Genomic DNA, 19,851 nt, shown 5'->3' on the forward strand with positions numbered 1-19,851 from the left:
TGAAAAACGTGATGCATTCAGCAGCCCAGATAAACAATGATGTAAAGTAGCTATGACACGATTGTACTTTAGTATGTAGTCCTTTATGCCATCACCCTGAATATTAAGAATTGGTAAGTGTCAAGACAGTAAAATTAAAATTTTTTATTGCTTAATCAACAAAATTATTTTTTTTGAAGTTTATTAATTTTGAGAGAGAGAGTGAGTGGGGGAGGAGCAGAGAGAGAGAGGGAGACAGAAAATCCCAAGCAGGCTCCACACCGTGGGGCTCGAACTCAGGAACCATGAGATCATGACCCGAGCCAAAACCAAGAGTCAGACGCTTAACCGACTGAGCCACCCAGGTGCCCCATTCATCAACAAAATTCCTAAGTGAAACTGCTTTTTCCTCCCTTCGACCTCTGACCATAGTGAAGAATTCAATGATTACTGTTACAGTTTGGTACCCCAGCTTTGATTTATGCTACCTAACCATTGCTTTTGCACAATAAATGCGAATGCCAGCACAGTGGAAAGACACGTCACGTCTTAGTGTTACAAAGATAATTTGGGCCTTGTTAACCTTTAGAAACTCCAGGGTCCACGGACCGTATTTTGAGAAGCACTGTAATAGTATATCATAGGGACCATAGGATATGTGTATTTTCAGTTTTACTAAGTATTGCTAAACTTTTCCCCAAATTGATTATCCTACTTTATGCTCTGTAGCAATTAAAATACTGTTTGGCCATGAATCACAAAGACCCAGGATAACAGTGTCTTAAGTAAAAGGGAAATTCTAGTGTTGCTGTGTGTGGTTGAACACACAGAATACACTAAGTGGGGTCCCTGGAATCACACAGTACACAACATGTACAATTTTATGCAGTTTACATAAGATAATTTTATTTATCTCATGTAAGAGTTTAGAGGTAGCCATCCCTGGGCTTGAATGGTGGCTCTATTCCATGAAGTCTGTAAAGATCTAGGTTTCTTTTATTTTCTTCTGCCTTTATGTCCTCCATTCCCAAGGTTACTTCATGATCCAAGATGACTGCTCCAACAAGTGCTTCCATTTTTAGCCAGCAAGGATAAGGATGGGCACAAATGCCTCATGCCAGTGATCTCCTAAGGGAAGTACCTGGATGCTGCCCTGTGCCACTAGTGCAAGGGGGACTGAAATACATATTTATTTTGGAAGGCTAAATGGCTGACTGAAAATCAGGGATTCTAAAATCATAGAGGAACAGGAGAAGAGATATTGGGGGACAATTGGCAGTTTCGGCTGCAGTACTCTCTTTTGGCCGTTCTTGTTATCTGTGCACTCTCCTGTATGTGGAACAAGCTCACTTCATCCCTAAGGGGATTTGTAACAGTTCCAACAGTTGCAGCATCCAGCTCACAGTTTAGGTTCTCTGAGTTATGTACTGTTTGTTCAAAAGGGTCTGATGTAGATTCTTGTGGTCCAGTGATTTAAAAATGAAGTGATATGTTATTTGTTCTCCCAACATAATCAATGTACAGTAGTTTATAAATTTAGTGATTTATAAACTGAAAAATATTTTATGTGTCCCAAATATGCAATGAGAGAGTAAGAATAGGATAAAAGGATAAAACCTCTATTTAGAAAAGGCAACATGGGAAATATATCAGTCTATGGTCTGTGGCAATTTCCAAATCCTATTAAGCATGAATAATGAAGACCTCTACCCTGGAAGAAGAGAAAGTTACTTGTTTTGAAAGCTCCCAGCTCTGTCCTTTGGGGTTCTTCCTTGTTTTATGCTTCATGTTCACATCTGGAGAGGGCACTGAAGAGTATTCTCTTGTATACTACACAGCAGGCTGCTTGTGTAGAATAACTTGGGGGAGGGACCCTATCGAAGATTTCTGGAACTCTTTCTCTGAGTCGATCCTCTCTCTCTCTGTCTGAAAATTGCAAATACCTTGGCCTCTGCAAGCTCTAACTCTGTCTTTTAAACTCATCATGACTGCCACACTCTGATTTCTGGAAGTTCCTGCAGTCCAGAAGTTCCTCTATGTGGAAAATGAGGGCAATCATAGGCTTTATGTCATTGATTCCCTTAGGGAACACAGTCCTGTGCTGTCCTTTGTCCAATGTCTGAAAATAGTTGCTCCCTATATTTTGTTCAGTTTTCTGGGGTTTCCTACACACCCCCTTTGGAAGGAAGGAAAGTCTGATAGCAGTTATTCCATAATGGCTGGAAGCCATTTAAAAAATAATAAATGATTCTTTAAAAATCATAAATAATTGTTGAATGTTATAAAATTCACATCTATTGAGATGCTTATGCAAATTTTCTCTTAGTCCATGAATGTGGTGGGTTACCATTGGAAGTGAAAGTGAGATATTGAACCATCCTTGGATTTCTGGGATCAGAACGCATTTACAAATATAAACTGTTGAGTTTCATTATCTAGTATTGTGTTGGGAATTTTGTATATATGCTTGTAAGTGAAATAGACATATAATTCATTAATTTTCTTGAGCTAGTCTTATATGTTGTAGTTTCTTTTCTTTAAAAAAATTTTTTTTAATGTTTATTTATTTTTGAGAGAGACAGAGACAGAATGTGAGTGGGTTGAGGCAGAGAGAGAGGGAGGCACAGAATCCGAAGCAGGCTCCAGGCTCCGAGCTGTCAGCACAGAGCCCAACGTGGGTCTTGAACTCACGAGCTGTGAGATCATGACCTGGGCCAAAGTCAGACGCTCAACCAACTGAGCCACTCAGGCACCCTTATAGTTTCTTTTCATAAAATGAATGCAAATGTAATATGGCAAGCTAGATTCCTAAATAGAACTTCCTGATGAAAATGTTTTGGGCTTTTTTTTTTTTTTTTTTGAGATATAGAGAGAAAGAGAGAGCATGCGAAAATAGGAGAGGGGCAGAGGGAGACAAAGAGAGAATCTTAAGCAGCCTCCATGCCCAGTGTGGAGCCCAACGCAGGGCTCAATTTCACAACCATGAGATTGTGACTGGACCTGAAATCAAGAGTCAGATGCTTAACCAACTGAGCCACCCAGGTGCCCCATAAAATGAAGGATAAACCGAAAAATAACAAGTGTCGGCAAGGATGTGGAGAAAAAGGAATCCTCGTGCATTATTGGTAAGAATGCAAACTGGTACAGCCACTGTGAAAACAGTATGGAGGTTCCTCAAAAAATTAAAAATAGAAATACCGTATGATCCAGTAATTAATACTGGGTATTTACCCAAAGAAAACAAAAACACCATTTCAAAAAGATATATGCACCCATATGTTTATTGCAGCATTATCTAGAATAGCCAAGATATGGAAGCAGCCAATGTCCAATGATAGAAGAATGGATATATACACACATATATTTTATACACACATACATATAAAATATATATACCCACATACATGTACACATATAATGGATTATTACTCAGCAATGAAAAAGAATGAGATCTTGCCATTTGCGACTACATGGATGGACTTTAGAGGGTATTACTCTAAGTCAAGTAAGTCAAACAGAGAAAGACACATACCATATGATTTCACTTATATGTGGAATCTAAAAAACAAAACAAACAAAAAGCAGAAACAGACCCATAAATACAGAGAACAAACTGATGGGGTGGGGGGTGGGCAGAATGGGTGAAGGGGAGTGAGAGACACAGGCTTCCAGTTATGGGATAAATGGGAATGTAAGGGAATACAAGGTAGAGCATAGGGAATACAGTCAGTGGTCTTGTAACAGCATCGTGTGATGACAGATGGTGAGCACAGCATAATGCATAGACTTGTCCAATCTCTATGTTGTACACCTGAAACTAATGTAACATTATGTGTCAGCTATACTTCAGCAAAAGAATGTAGGACAAACTGTTTTCTTAAAAAGTGTTTTCAAAAGTCATTGATGATCTAATAAGAAAATAAGGGACGAAGTAAGAAGGGAGGCCAGAGGGGCAGTGGAGCACAGCATACTGTGTTTGATCAGAGCCATTTGATGAACAGAGAGAACTTGGATTGGGGTTTTATAGCCTATGGTATGAATAAATAGTTAAATAGTGTCCTCCCCCACAGTGCATACCCACCCAGAACCTCAGAATGTGACCGTATTGGGGTACCTGGTTGGCTCAGTCAGTGGAGTGTGCAACTCTTGATCTTAAGGTCATGAGTTCAAGCCTCACCTTGGGCATGGAGCCTACCTAAAAAAAAAAAGTGCCCTTATTTAGAAATAGTGTCTTTGTAGATAAAATTAGTTAAAATAAAATAAAGTCACACTGGATTAGGGTGGGTCCTAATCCCTAATACCAGATTAAGGGATATCTTAATCTGGTATCCCTATAATAAGAGAGAAATTTGGGCACCTGGGTGGCTCAAGTCATTAGGTATCTGACTTTGACTCAGGTCATGATCTCACATTTTGTGAGCTCGTGCCCTGCTTCAGGTGAGTTCGGGCTGCACTTCTGGTGAGCCCCGTTTCTCTCTCTCTTTCTCTCCCTCTGTCTCTCTGTCCATGCTCACTTGTGTCCCCCCCTCAATCAACAATTTTTTTTTAAAAATAGAGACTAATTTTAAAAATAGGGATATTTGGACACAGACACAAAAACCTAGGAGAGAAGCTCATGGGACAATGTAGGCAGAGACTGGAGGGATGCATTTATGAACCAAGGAGCTGGAAACCACCAGAAGCTGGGAAGAGGCAAGGGAGAACGCTTTCCTAGAGCCTTTGGAGAGAGTCTCGCCCTGCTGACATGTTGACTTGGGGCTTCTAGCCTCCAGAAATACGAGAGAACAAATTTTTGTTGTTGAAGCCACCAACTTTGTGGTACTTTTTAATGGCAGCCCTAGAAAATGAATATGTACCCTTTGAAACGCAGAAGACAGAGACAAATCAGAGTCTGTTAAGGAGGAGAATTTAATAAGAAACCAATCCTCTGCAAACCTTGGACTTCAAAGAGTTAAACCCTCAGTATTAGGGTGAATTAGAGAAATACTCTGTCCTTCGGGGAGTGCAAAGAAAATTATTTCAAATTTGGGGTGAAGTGAAGTGTGTGTGTGTGTGTGTGTGTGTGTGTGTGTGTGTGTGCGCGTGTGAGTGTGTGTGTGTGTGTGAGTGTGAGTGTGTGTGTGTGTGTGTGTGTGTGTGTGTGTGCAAGAGAGAGACAGAGATGCTGAAAACTTAGAAGAGGAAGCTGGCCCTCATGTAGGTTGGCAGTTCAAGTTCATATGGTCAGGGTGCTCCAAGAACCCTTCGATGGGACATTGAATATAGAGTGACCTCAGGTTGCTAATGCTTATAGGTGCCTGGTAGACAAAATACAAACTCTCCCTGGTGGTTTCTACCTCCTCCTAGGCCACAGAGTTTCCCACGAATGCAATCCCAAGGCTAATGGGCATCCCTAAGTTAAAAAAAAAAAGGTGATGAATGATAATGAGGGATCATGAGAACAAACCAGCAGTAACCACAGACAGTACGCTTCAGGTAATGGAATTATCAAATGTGTTACAAAAGGCCTATGTTCAATATCATTTAAGTAATAAATGGTAAGGCTGAAAATATGTGTGGAAACTTAGAAACTATGAAGAATAATCAAACTTTCTGAAAAGAAGTTCCAGACAGAAGTTCTAAAATGAAAGTTTTAATTTAGTTTATGTTTCACTTGAATTTTAATTTCAAATAAATGTAAAACTCAGTGCGCAGCTTGAATAACACAGCAAATAATAAACAACTGAAGAGTGAATGCATGAACTAAGAGATAAATGAGAATCAATTATCCTGGATATTGCCTGGAAGATGTACAGGCATTAAGAGCCACAGAGGCTAGAATGAGAAGGTCCACGGGGTCTGAGTGGGGCCCCCGGTGAGAAAGAGGAAATGTGGGAGGCGATATTCAAGGACACATTGGCTGTGAAATTTCTAAACTGAGGAAACTATATGGAGAAATCCATATGGTTAAGAGGCTCAGGGGGAGCCTGGGTGGCTCAGTTGGTTAAGCGTCTGACTGTTGATCTTGGCTCAGGTCACGATCTCACGGTTCATGAGTTCGAGCCCCATGTTGGGCTCTGAGCTGACAGCCTGGAGCCTGCTTAGGATTCTCTGTCTTCCTCTCTCTGCCCCTCCCCCTCTAACTCTCTCTGCTTCTCTCTCTCTCTCTCAAAAATAAATAAACATAAAAAAAAGGTTAGTAAACCTCAGGCAGAAAAAAAACAAAAACAAATGGACACCTAGATCCACTGTATTGAAACTTCAGAAACCCAAAGACAAAGGAGAAAGTCCTAAATGAAGCTGGAGAGGAAAGAGAAATGGTCTTCAAGAGAATGGGGGACTGAGAAATGACTTCTTGCAGCAACAAGGCAATTCAGAAGACAGCAGAATGATACCTTTGAGATGTTGGTGGCAACAAATTACCTGACCTAGATTTCTGTATCCAGTAAAATGATTTTTGGGGAGTTAGGGCAAAATAAAGAATTTCCTAGACAAATGGAGAGTTTACTGCACAGAGCTCCCAATTAAAAAAATGCTAAATATTGTATGTCAGGCAAAAGGAAAGGGTATCACAGGAAGGTCTGAGGTGCAAGTAAGGAAGAATACATAAAGAGGTAAACATTTGGGTAGATCTAAGTAAACATTGACTCTTTAAAGCAAAAATAACAATTCCAGGGCACGTGGGTGGCTCAGTCAGTTAAGCATCTGACTTCGGCTCAGGTCATGACCTCACAGCTTGTGGGTTTGAGACCCTCATCAGGCTCTGTGCTGACGGCTCAGAGCCTGGAGTCTGCTTCAGATCTGTGTCTCCCTCTCTCTCTGCCTCTCCCCTGCTTGTGCTCTGTCTCTGTCTCTGTCTTTCTCAAAAATAAATAAACATTAAAAAAACTTTTTAGGGGTACCTGGGTGGCTCAGTCCGTTAAGCGTCCGACTTCGGCTCAGGTCATGATCTCATGGTCTGTGAGTTCCAGCCCCGCGTCAGGCTCTGTGCTGACAGTTCAGAGCCTGGAACCTGCTTCGGATTCTGTGTCTCCCTCTCTATCTGCCCCTCCCCTGCTCATGCTCTGTCTTTCTCTGTCTCAAAAATAAGTAAAAACACTAAGAAGAAAAAAAAAAACTTTTTTAAAGCAAAAATAACAATTCCTTGTGTGTCTCTAAAAGGAAAGTTAAAATGTACAATGAAATTTAATTGGGACTGCAGTGAATCCAGTTAGAGTCTTCTAGGATCTTTATGCTGTTCAGGAAGAGGATAGAAACATCCATTAACTTTAGGCTTTGTTAAGAGTAAACTGGGTGTCATAAGTAAAAGGGTGCCTTAGATCAGATTCTTTCAAAAATAGGGGCTGGGACAAGGGTTCAGGGGCGAGTAGCTTATTTGGAGGTACAGGAAATGAAGGTGACAGGGTGGGAGGAGGAGGCAGGGAAGAGAAAAAGGGGCATCATGCCAGTGGCCTGGTCCTTGTTATCTAACCTGTAGTCTGTGCTGCAAGATTGATAAAGGCAATTTTTGTCAACCAAATAAGGTAATTATGCTGGAATTTCTAGGGTAGCAAGTTTGTGAGTGGAAGAGGCCTTGCACATCTCCACTCTGGGCCTCCCACGACCTTTCAGGACCTCTCCCTGGTCAGGCTGACCACTGTCTAGTGTGTCTTTGGGAAGGACAGGGGAAACTTGAGAAGCCATTCTCACCAAATATTCCCCAGCCTGATATTTCCTGGGGTGCTTTGCTGGGGTAGTCCCTTTGCACTCATCACAACAAATGGGAAGGTCTCTGAGATTCATGTTGTCAAGGCTCCAGTATAGTCCCATGTGGGACAATGATACTGGTCAAGTGTGAAGACTCATGTGAAAACGTACAGTCCTCTTCTGTATTCAATTTTTATGTAACTGTCTTTGGGTGTCCTACTCTGTATGAATGAAATGTTTTAAGACATTGAGATTTCAGAGATTGTTGCTATTTCCTAAGAGTAACAATCCCTTAAAAAACTTCAACTCTGATTTATTGTCATAACCATTTTCCTTATTGGTAGAAATCTGTTTTCTGAAAGGCATAACTGTTTGTGAGATTCCTTTCTTAAACCATAAAGGATATTCTTTTACTGTCTTTTTCTTGAAGGCATAACAATATCTGTAAACCCCATGACTGTGGATTCCTTGTTTATTCCTAGATTTTGCTTGTTTGCTGATGGAAATGATCCAGAAGAGAAGGAGACATTGATGATGCAAGAGAGAAGAGGTTGAATGGCAATGAGAACAATGAGAGGGTCACCATACTGGAGATCTGTGGCTTTAGAACATGGCCCCCAATTCCTTGACACTCCTCCTACTGAGAGGTGGGTCTATGACCTCTCTCTTGAATCTGGAGGGTCTTGGGACTACTTTGACCAATAGGTATGAAGGTAATATAGCAGAAGTGATGCCATATGACTTTCAAAGCTATATCATAAAAGGCCATGCAGCTTCTGCCTGGCCCTCCTAGGATACTCACTCTGGAGGAAGCCAGCCATCTTGTAAAAAGTCCAGTTACCCTGAGACTATACCATGCCAGAGAGGCCAGGTGTAGGTGCTGGTTGACAGCCCCAGCTGAGCTCTCAGTCAATAGTCAGTATCAACTGCCAGCCTTGTGAGTGAGCCATCTTGGACATCCAGGCCAGCTGATCTCTGACAGTAACCACACCACACCAAAAGCCCCAGACAAGGACTTTTAAATCCCAAATTTATGACTGCAAAACTGTATGCAGAATAAAATGCTTTTAAAAAAATCCACTTCTTATTGGGTCAAAGAATTGTGGGTGTCATTGTGATAATAGTAAGAAAGCAAGAAAAGTAGGAGGTGTTGGTCAGAGAACTGGATGCCTAAAATCAAAATTCAGGAGGTGGTGGGGCGCCTGGTGGCTCAGTCGGTTAAGCGTCTGACTTCGGCTCAGGTCATGATCTCGTGGTCTGTGGGTTCGGGCCCCACGCTGGGCTCTGTGCTGACAGCTCAGAGCCTGCAGCCTGCTTTGGATTCTGTGTCTCCCTCTCTCTCTGCCCCTCCCCCACTCACACTCTGTCTCTCTCTCTCTCTCAAAAATAAATAAACATTAAAAAAAATTCAGGAGGTGGTGAAGTTATTGGTTATGACAGCATTCCCCATAAAGTGTGGCTCTTAAGCTTTTCATCCTTTTTATAGATTTCTGTTCATAGTTTCAGCCATTGGCATTTTTGCTTTTTTTGTGTGTGGGACTTCTATGGTATATGAACAGAATAAAAGCAGATTAGTTTGCACTTATTTTCTAATCTATGAGAAAATTGTCAGAAAACGTCCTCTGATTTTTTAGAATTGATCTGTGCTGAGGATTGCTGAAACTGTGTTGCTATTTCAATTTTCCCACATAAGTCCAGTCAATTTTGTGTTTTGTAGTAACTGTCCATACCTTAGTGGACCATAGAGCAAACCAAATTATTAAAGTGGTGGAGTTGTTTAAAGGAAGGAAAAGGAGTCTGGAAGGACACTGACAATGGGTGGTTAGGAAGGCAAGAGGAAAACCAATAGTGCATGGGGCCCACAGGCTGAGGGAAGAAAGAACTTCAAGGAGGGATTGATCAGCTCTCTCTCTGGATCTGTTATTTCATCCATACAAGGATGCTATGAGGATCACATGAGGTGACGTGTAGATTTGAAGAAATGTAGGAGATGTAAGGAGCATAAACTCCTTCAGGAGACTTTGCCTTTTCATATCAATGTATCTCTGAGATGGAAAGAGCAGAGTCCTGAGGGTTTGGGAGGAAACGGGTCCCAGGGTGAGGAGCAGGGAGAGAAGGAATATTGAATGATCATGATTGGGATCTGGGTCCATGCCTAGAGCTTTACATGTGTTATCTCACGTGATCCTCATAGCATCAGTGTATAGATGAAGAAACTGGGGTCTGTAGGATTGAGTAACTTTCCCATGTTCAGAGAATTGATGGCAAGATAAAGATTAGTACCACAGTCTCTCAGACTCTAAGGCTGGTGACCTTCCATTTGTGCTCTGGGGGCAAATGGAAGACTTCACAGGTAAAATTAGGAGTGGGAGCCCCAACTTCATGACCTTTATACTCCTGGAATCCGCAGGTGTATCATCTGATAAGAGGGAGGGAAGTAAGTGGAGAGGCTTGAAGAGGATTGTAGGAGTGATAATTTGAGATGGAATTTAGACATATAAGGATTCAAAGTTGGTGCAATTCCAGGCAGAAGTAAATCCTGAGGCTCTTTATGGTTGCTAGAATTGAAAGAGTTGAAGACTGTTGACTGATCAGAAGTCAAGGAACTGTCTTACCATGGTGGTGTTGGATGGACCATTTATGTGGATGTCTAGTTTCACGACAAGACAGGATTGAAAGGAAGTCTGGGAAGTTGGGGTAAAAACTCTGTGAATTCTAGGGAGTGATCTGGAGTTTTGTGGGGGAAAGTCATGGAGTTGTTAATATGTCCAGACTCCTTGAACCTCAGAAATGAGGAATGTTCTTAGTGCTCCTAAAATTGAAAAGACAGCATGCAGACAAGGACTTAATGCCCCATTTATGGACTGGTGAAGTCCATAAGCCCTCTCATTCATTCATTTGCTCACTCACACATTTCCTGAGCATGTGCTGTGTTCCAGGCACTGGAGGTTCAAAGAAGAACCTCTTTGGAGGTTCAAAGAAGAACCTCTTTGGAGGTTCAAAGAGAGATAAGATAGTGTCTCTGCTCTCCTGTAGTTCTCATTCATTAGGGAGGATAACATAAACTATTAAGTACCATTCTTAGAAAAATACCATAATTGAGATGAAATGTAAATTGTGATTAGGCACAAAAGCAGGCACAGTCTACCCTTGGCCATAGGTCTTCTTTCCCAAAGAATGATGTTGCCCTTCCCAACTTGCAAGAGCTCCTTCTGCCTTGTGGTTTCCAGGCATTAATCATTCAAGAGCCACATCCTTCCCACAGAAATAATTTAGACAAAGAAATGTCAGCGCACATAATTTCCATCAAGGGGGGAAAAGGATACTTTCATGGCACTCTTGTTGAAACTCCAGCTTCCTTCTTTAGCCAAGTCTTCTCCACAATGTTTCCCTAAACTGCCCCTCCAACCTGTCTGTGTCAACTGTACTCATAACACTGATCTGCCCTCCCCCTGCCCCAATACCTGCTGACCCTGACCTAATCTAACTCTTTGAGCTCCATTTCAACCATCGCTCTCCCCACACAGCTCCGTAACAAGCCAGAACACGTCAGTATCCTGAACAATGCCAATCACATAGTTGGTGCTCAAGAAATAGTTTTTCTAGTTGAATGAACATAGCATCAGGGTTATCACCCAATTCCCAACAGTACCTCGGTCCAGTCTGCGTAGTCTGTACTGTGTCCTGAAAGTTCCGTGTTAGTCTCAATCAAGCATCCTGTGTGATTAACTTCGAATCCAGCCAGCTCAGCATCCCCGGGTCAGATGTATCTGTCCAGCACCGATCAGCAAGATTTGGGAGAGCAGCTCCTTCAGCTGTGATCAGCTCCCGTCAGGGAAATAGCTCCTCCAGCCCAGTCAGCACGTTTTAGGGAGAAATCTCTGGCGGCCCAATCAGCACCCTTTGTGGGACAGCTCCAACCAGCCCTGATCAGCACCCAGAGGCGGACAGCTCCCTCAGCCCCTTAGGACCCGCAGCCAGCCCAGCCTCGGTCTCCATCCCCTCAGACCCAGGCTTGGGACCCCAACTCTTCTGATTCCTCCGGACGTCAGCTCAGCTCCGGGGCGGCACCCGCCCCTCCACGAGCCCCCACAATCCAATCCCACGGTTAACCAGAGGTCTGTGGACCCAGACAGCTGCCTTCCTCCACTTTCCCACCGTAGGGTTCTCATTTAAGGGTCTCACTCTGTGTCTCCCCACCCGCAGACCCTCCTGTACATATACCTAACCCTCATCCCCGCCAATCCGCTTCTCACCTGCTCCCCCCACCCCGAAAAAAACCCCAAACCCGACCGCTCCCGAACCAGAGCCTCTCAGTCAAACCATCTTCTCTCCTCCAACCAGCTTCCCCGCCGTCCCCCTCCCTCCCTCCCCTGTCCCCTCCCTCCTCTCCCGGATCCTCCCTCCCCTCCTCCCCTCCCCCTGCGGCGCTGCCGCTCGCCTGCCGCGGTGTCCTGGCAGGGTGTCGAGGTGTGTCGGCGGGCGGGGTGTCGCAGGGCGTGTCACGAGGTGACTCGGGGAGGGCTGAGGACCGAGGGAGGGAGCGACGAAGGGCGTGCGGGGCCGTCGCTCCGCGCACCCCTCCCCCCGCCGCAGTCGGCAGGCCTTTCCCCGGAGAAGATGGCGGATCGGGCGGAGATGTTTTCTCTTTCCACCTTTCACTCGCTGTCGCCGCCAGGCTGCAGGTACGCACTCTGGCGCCCCGGGCCTCGGCAGGCCCTTATCTTCCTACAGCCCCCGCCCCGACCCATCCCCAGCCTCCTCCGACCCGGGCCTGCCACCCCACCCCCATCGCCTTTGGGGACCCAAGCCCCAGTCCCCTGTCTGGTCCTAAGGCCTCTGACTCCTGTACATCATCCTCCTTCCCTTCAGGGTCTATTTTTGTCCTCCCCTTCTCCCCCTTCTCCAGGCCTAATGCCCCTACCCCCATATCCCGCTAGGACCCTGTGCCGCACCCAGCTGGGGCAGCTGACCCCTCAAGGGTGGAGGACCTGGGTTGAGCCTTTGAGGGGCAGCCTGTCTGGGCAGGATGCTGAGCCGCCCTCTGTGCTTGGCAGTGTCCTTTTGGCCTTGCTGGGCCTCTCTTTGCTGAAGGCCTGTCTTGGCCTGTAAAGCTCCGGGAGGGAGAGAGTTGAAATCAAGCCTGGAGCCCTGGGGGAAGGGACTGAGGTGGGGAGAAGGTTGGACCTTTGGGTGTAGACCTGCCTTAGACAGAATGGGAGACAAAGTGGCTAGACTCTGCTCTCAGAGCAGGCCCACCTGAACGCACCCCCCCCCCCCCTTCTGCTGCTGCAGCTTCAGCTCCCCCTTCCCCCCCTTCCCCCACTCTGCTCAGACTGACTCCCCTGGGGCTGAAGCTGTGACCCAGAGGGGCCTGTAGCCTGGAGGAGAGAGGAGGAGGGGGTGGGGAGGATTGGGGGGACAGATGGCTCTTCTGGACTGGTCATCGCTCAGATTGTGGGGGATCCACTGAAGAGCAGAGCTTGGGGTTCAAGGTGATGGCAGGATGTGGATCTGAGAATTGGGGTTTCTGGAGACCATGGGGCTTAGCAGCTGGGGGTTCCTCCTTAGGACCAGCCTCCAGACAGGGAGGGAGTCCAGGGGTGGTGGCTCCCTCAGGAGCCCTGTCCTTGCTCTCTGACCCTGGTCCCCTCCCCAGGCCCCCCCAGGACATAAGCCTGGAAGAATTTGACGATGAGGACCTGTCTGAGATCACCGATGACTGTGGCCTGGGCCTCAGCTATGACTCGGACCACTGCGAGAAGGTGGGAAATGGGCTGGGGTCATGGAACCCTGTTAAGGGAGAACCTCACTTCGGATCTGTTTAATGCTCACTTGGAGTTTTAGGGTGGGTCTGCGCTCAGCCTTGAAATAGAAATCCTTTGACTCCCCCCTCCCTTTTGGCCTCCTGGTCCAGGGTCTTCCTTGATATCAAACCTCTCTTTTCTCAGACTCTATGCCCTCCACAGAGGGCTGTCCCTAGCATTCCTCCCCTAGCCCTGTCACTGGGCTAGCTTGGGGGAGGGGAGGTGTGCCTATGGTTTGGGTGCCTTCTGTCTTCAGACTACTTTCTAGGAAGATCTAACCCTTTCCAGCTGCCATCTCCTTCCTAACCCTATCCCCATCTCTCAAGCTTCCATCTATCTGCCCTACGTCTCCACCCCTAATCTTTTCTCCTCCCCATCTCCCCCTTCTTCTTCTCTTCTCCCTCCCTTTCTCCACGTTTTTGTTTTTACTCACTCTAGAACATTTCTGAGGAACTGCCATGTGGCAAGTGCTGGGGGCTTCCAGGTGTGTGGAAGGAGAATGGGACCAGTGTACCCCTTGCCCTTGGGAGCTTCTAACTCAGTAGGGGAGAAAGTCATAAGAGGCAATGGCTGGCTGCCTGAGTATCAAGGACTGGGCTCCTAGGTGCACTGAGGGGGAAGGGAACTCAACAGAGACTGAAGCCATTAGGGAGACTTTCTGGTGGAAATGGCACACAACCTTGCCCTTAGGGACGACTAGCTGGGGTTGGGCAGGTGAGGGAAGTAGGGAGTGGAGGAAAGTGATTAACTGTGTCAAAGGCCCTGAGGTGGGTGCAAGCTTGGCTTATCCTGGGCTGTCTTCATGCATTCCACTTAGCATCCACAGGCTAAGTCTTGTTTTCGGTGTAGGGTACACAATATGGACACGGCCCTGCTCTGGTGAGGCTTGCAGCTTGCTGGGGGTGTAGAGTAATTGTGAGTTGTGTCAAAGTGCTATGAAGACAGGAGTGTTGGTGTCAAATGTGACGAGGTTTGGGAGCAACATGAGGATGGCAGGTGGGTTGCGGCCGCTCTGAGAATTTCTGTCACTTAAGCTTAAGAGTCTGGGCTCTTAGCAAGAACTGAAGGAGTCCTTTTGTATCTTATGCGGGTTGAAAAACAAACAAATAAACAACTGATCAGTTGATGGGGAGCAGAGTGAACTGGAGTCTTCCCTCCCTTAACTTACAGTTTCCTGCTTTCCCCTTTCCTGGCACCTGGAACCCCCAGTCACTATTGAGCTCTGGCCCAGCTCTGCCTGTCCCTCCTTCTTGCAGGACAGTCTCTCCCTGGGACGTTCGGAGCAGCCGCACCCCATCTGCTCCTTCCAGGACGACTTCCAGGAGTTTGAGATGATCGATGACAATGAAGAGGAGGAGGAGGAAGAAGAAGAGGAGGAGGAGGAAGAAGAGGAGGAAGGAGAAGGGGAGGGCAAGGAGGGAGGAGGCCCTGGCTTAGAGGCCCCTGCCCCAGAGGAGGCCCTGATCCCCTCCCCCTCCATGGAGGAGCCCCACAAGAATCGGCCCACCACGCTCCACCTGACTACACTGGGAGCCCAGGTGAGCACCCAGACCCACCTACAGCACCCTGGAACTAAACCTGGGTTTCCACCATCTGGAACTCTGCTCCCCACGACAGCCTGTCCTACCCCTGAGAGCTGGAGACCCTCCTCGGCACCACTGTCTTACTGCTGTTCCCCCCCAACCCCCCCCCCCCCAGGACTCCCTGAACAACAATGGAGGCTTTGCCCCAGCGCCTCCAGCTTCCTGGCAGGAAACAGTCCTGTGCTCACCTCCCCAGGAGCCCCTCAGAGGTTAGCGGGGTGGTGGTGCTGGTGGTGGGGTCACAGGAGGTGGGGGGGAGGAAGGGAACCTGGTGGGCTTGCTGACATATACCCCTGCTCGGCAGAGTCACCCGCCCCCCTCCAGCCCACAGACGCGAGCCCCTGCAGGGCACAGTCGCCTGTGCGCCCAGGCTGCGATTGCGAAGGGAACCGGCCGGCGGACCCCCCCGCGCCCTGTGGGGCCTCGCCCTCGTCAGATCCTGGCATCGAGGCCGACCTGGGCAGCCGCTCCAGCGGGGGCCGCGGAGGCCGGCGCAGCAGCCAGGAGCTGTCGTCGCCAGGCTCCGACTCGGAGGACGCTGGGGCCGCACGCCTGGGGCGCATGATTTCCTCCATCTCCGAGACGGAGCTGGAGCTGAGCAGCGACGGCGGCAGTAGCAGCAGCGGCCGCTCCTCGCACCTCACCAACTCCATCGAGGAGGCCTCGTCGCCTGCCTCCGAGCCCGAGCCCGAGCCCGAGGCCCCGTGCGAGCCCCCGCGCCGCCCCGCCTTCCTGCCGGTGGGCCACGACGACACCAACAGCGAGTACGAGTCAGGGTCCGAGTCCGAGCCAGACCTCAGCGAGGACGCCGACTCGCCCTGGCTGCTCAGCAACCTCGTGAGCCGCATGATCTCCGAGGGCTCCTCGCCCATCCGCTGCCCTGGCCAGTGTCTGTCCCCCGCGTCGCGTCCCTCGGGGGAGCCCGTGTCGCCGGCTGGCGGGGCCACACAGGCCCCTGAGGCGGCTGCGGGGCCGGGCGGCGTGGAGCTGGTGGACATAGAGACGCTGTGCGGGCCGCCGCCGCCCGTGCCCTCGGCACCCCGGCCTGGCCCTGCGCAGCCCGGGCCCTGCCTCTTCCTCAGCAACCCCACACGCGACACGATCACGCCGCTGTGGGCCGCTCCGGGCCGCGGCGCCCGTCCTGGCCGCGCCTGCTCCGCCGCCTGCTCGGAGGAGGAGGAGGACGACGAGGAGGAAGAGGAAGAGGATGACACTGAAGACAAGGCGGGGCCCCCTGGGGGCCGGAGCGCGGGCCCCGCGGCACCGCTGGACGCCTCGCTGGTGTACGATGCGGTCAAGTACACGCTGGTGGTGGACGAGCACACGCAGCTAGAGCTGGTGAGCCTTCGGCGCTGCGCTGGCCTCGGGGAGGACAGCGAGGAGGACAGCGGCGGGGAGGCCAGCGAGGAGGACAGCGGCGGGGAGGCCAGCGAGGAAGAGACAGCAGCTGCACTTCTGAGTGGCGGTCAGGGCCCGGAGGACGCCTCCCCAGACAGCCCTGACCTCACCTTCTCCAAGAAGTTCCTCAATGTCTTTGTCAACAGCACATCTCGTTCTTCCAGTGAGTGGGAAGTGGGGGAAGGGGGATGGTCCCGGGGAGCAGGCAGGTCCCCAGAGTGCGCCCAGGGCAGCCTGAGGTCCCTCACGGGGCGGGGACGCCTGCGGGGATCGATGCTCCTCCTCGCCCCGATGGGCTGGTTCCCTTTCCCTCCCTGACTCAGGACGACCTACAGCAGACTGTTGGGGGGAGGAAGTTGGCCAGGCCTTCAAGTACTTTCCTTTCCCACCTCTGAGTCTGTCTTTCCCTGTCTCTGTCACTCAGGCACCGAGTCCTTTGGCCTTTTTTCCTGCTTGGTCAACGGGGAGGAGCGAGAGCAAACTCATCGGGCCGTCTTCAGGTACTGCCTCCTCACGTGCCGGCAGTGATCCCCAACCTTGGTCTGCAGACACCGTTGGGCCTGCGGGGGGGACGCATCCCAGCCAGTGCTGCCCCTCCTCCAGTGATCTCCCACCTCTGACCTCATCTCAGGTTCATCCCCCGCCATCCGGATGAACTGGAGCTGGATGTGGATGACCCGGTGCTGGTGGAGGCCGAGGAGGACGACTTCTGGTTCCGTGGCTTCAACATGCGCACAGGGGAGCGTGGGGTCTTCCCTGCCTTCTACGCCCACGCGGTGCCCGGTCCTGCCAAGGACCTGCTGGGTGAGGTCCCATCCCCGAGGTGTAGTTTGCTACCCAGCCGCCCTCCTCCCCTCCCCCCCCCCCACCCGCCCCGCCACTGGCCTGATCTAGACCCCTTATGATACTCCCCTCCCCTCCCCACCCCTCCAGGGAGCAAGCGGAGTCCCTGCTGGGTGGAGCGGTTCGACGTGCAGTTCCTGGGCTCTGTAGAGGTGCCCTGTCACCAGGGCAATGGCATCCTGTGTGCAGCCATGCAGAAGGTCAGTCTGGAGGCAGGGGTCCACCTCAGTCCTGTAGGCTTGCACAGCCTCTGGAGGCCCCAGGCCTCTGACCATAGAGGGTTCAGGTGGGGCCTTGGGAGCCTCAGGGGGCAGGGATCCCAGCTCTGATTCAGAGGCCTGGTCAGAGGGCAGAGCTTGGCAGCTGCCTCCCAGCACCTTGGGGTCTCTTGGCGGGCTCAGTGGGACCTCTGCTTTCCTGCAGTCCATCTTCTTTTTGTCTGCAAATCAAGACCAACTCTCATACGTCCTTTCCTCCGTCATTTGCTCCCTCATTTGTTCTTAGTCAACATTTAATGAGCACCTGCCCTCTACTGGTCCTGTGACTGAGTAGAAAAGCAGCGGAAGAGCAGGACGGCCCTGTGCCTGAGAACTCCCATCCAGCTCGTGGGGTGGGCAGTGAGGAGGCCTGGGGTGGTGGGAGCTGTGGTCCTGTCTGGAGGAACAGAAGGAAATGGCAGGCTTTGTGCAGAGAGGTGACCAGGTGGTCCTGAGCCTAAGGAATGGCCAAGACCCCTGGCTCACACGTTCGAGAGTTAGTGCCAAGAGCGTTCATCCATAATGCAAATGTTGCACCAAGGGGAGACGAAGACACCCTTGTAGGCCCTTGAGACCCTCTCTCCCCTAACTTCTTCCCCAGATTGCTACTGCCCGGAAGCTGACGGTCCACCTGCGTCCTCCTGCCTCCTGTGACCTTGAGATTTCCCTTCGGGGGGTCAAGCTGAGTCTAAGCGGAGGACCTGAGGTGGGGGTGTAGGGGTCTGAGGCACAGGGGAGGCTGGGGACGGGCTAAGGCAAGAGGGTCCGACGGAGGGAGGGTGGCAGGGGTGCCAGGAGTGGCTCCAGGCCCTCCGTCTAACTTGGCAGACACCTGCCGCCTCTGCTCTAGTTCCAGCATTGCAGCCACTTCTTCCAGATGAAGAACATCTCCTTCTGTGGCTGCCATCCCCGCAACAGCTGGTGAGAGCCTTCTCTTCCTCAGAGCCCCCATAAAACCCCAGGGCCGCCCCTCTATGATTCCCGTCCTCCACCGCCCTGACTGCCCCGCCTGCAGCCACGTGGCTCTGTGAGTTGAGCCCTTACATGGCGCCCGCTCTGCACTGGGCTCAGGAGACACGGACAAAACAAGCTCCCATCTGGTCCGGGTGGGGAGACAGACACATAGACGAGTCAGCACTAGAAGCATCTGTCGGGGCCTGGCAGATGTCGCTATGGGGCTCCAGTGAGCAGACCTGTAGAGAGGTGGGTGAGTTCTCTTGGGACTCAGGTGGGGACTGGAAAGCATTCTGTGAGCCTTGGAAGACAAGTAAGTAACGGGGCAGGTCTTGGTAGGGAGCCAGGTGAGCCAAGGCTGTGGGTGGGGGGTACTAGGTGTCTTGGGGAACAGCTGGAATGAGGCTGGAGGGACACTAGGAGTACCGGTGGCCTTTGACTCTGTCAAAGAGCTTGTATTTCATCCCGTTGGCAGTGGTGTCACTGAGTGTGACTCAGTTGGGTTGACCAGCTGGCTTGTCAGGATGCAGAGCTGGAGTAGAGTGTCAGGGCTCAGACCAAACAGCAGGGCGCTCGGGCACCACAGGACTGGTCTGCATGGAGGCCACACCTGCACGGGCGGCGGGCTGAGGGTGGCACTACCGGGAGGGAAACTGCATGTGCCACAAGCTAAGGTCTGGACACCTAAACACGACCCAAGCGCAAGCGCATGAGAGAAGGATGGTCAGACCAGTGGTTTAGGATGCAAGCAGTGGAGGTGGTGGGTGGAGGGGAGGGGACACAGGAGCTGCTCTCCTGGCCAGGCCTTCCTAATACGCATTACTCCGGAACTCGGCGCAGTCCTTCATGGTAAGGAGGCGCTGATGAAACAGCGTTAGGCGAAGGGGTAGCTCACTTCCTTGTGAAGGAGGCAGCAGGTCCGGAATGTGCCGGATGAAACTGGAGTACGTGGCTTGTTAGGTCGCAGATCGCCACAAGTACTCCTGCGCTGCCACAGACTGGCCGTGCGTCCTTGGGCAGGTTTCTGACTGCCTCGGCGCCTCATTTCCATCATGTAGAGACAGTAAACGGGACACTGACCTCACGGAGCTGTCGTGAAGTTTATGTGAGGTGAGAGCAGGAAGGGCTGAGGGCGGTGCCCGGGACTCGGTAGCCCCATCGAAGCGACGGTGACGATAAATGTGACTGAACGCGGCGTTTGAGATGCGGCTCTTCACCGACAGCACGAGCATGTTGTTTTGGCCGTGACGCTGTCATGTGGATTCCCATGTGGCAGAACCACAGGAGCCCAATGCAGTGTGATGTGGGTTGGATGGGCCACAGTGGGGGAGACTCCAGACTCATGCCGCGGGGCTCTGACAGGCT

General features: G+C 50.2%; 1 protein-coding gene across 2 annotated transcripts in view; it reads left to right on the plus strand.

Moving 5' to 3' along the window:
* The window catches only part of MAPK8IP2 (mitogen-activated protein kinase 8 interacting protein 2), a 29,163-nt gene that overhangs the window by 7,500 nt on the left and 1,812 nt on the right, over positions 1–19,851 (plus strand). Inside the window, exons 1-10 of one of the 2 annotated variants that reach the window (XM_060656006.3) lie at positions 12,028–12,329; positions 13,304–13,409; positions 14,708–14,989; positions 15,150–15,243; positions 15,339–16,595; positions 16,857–16,932; positions 17,064–17,236; positions 17,366–17,475; positions 18,134–18,238; positions 18,383–18,453. In XM_060656006.3, the coding sequence (XP_060511989.1) occupies positions 12,265–12,329; positions 13,304–13,409; positions 14,708–14,989; positions 15,150–15,243; positions 15,339–16,595; positions 16,857–16,932; positions 17,064–17,236; positions 17,366–17,475; positions 18,134–18,238; positions 18,383–18,453 (2,339 nt within the window). In that variant the 5' untranslated portion in view covers positions 12,028–12,264. Of the gene's footprint in view, positions 1–12,027; positions 12,330–13,303; positions 13,410–14,707; positions 14,990–15,149; positions 15,244–15,338; positions 16,596–16,856; positions 16,933–17,063; positions 17,237–17,365; positions 17,476–18,133; positions 18,239–18,382; positions 18,454–19,851 lie in introns of those variants that run through there. The other variant, XM_078449227.1, reaches the window with a different exon arrangement.

The sequence above is a fragment of the Panthera onca genome, chromosome B4, assembly GCF_046562875.1.
Source record: "Panthera onca isolate mPanOnc1 chromosome B4, mPanOnc1 haplotype 2, whole genome shotgun sequence".
Taxonomy (NCBI): domain Eukaryota; kingdom Metazoa; phylum Chordata; class Mammalia; order Carnivora; family Felidae; genus Panthera; species Panthera onca.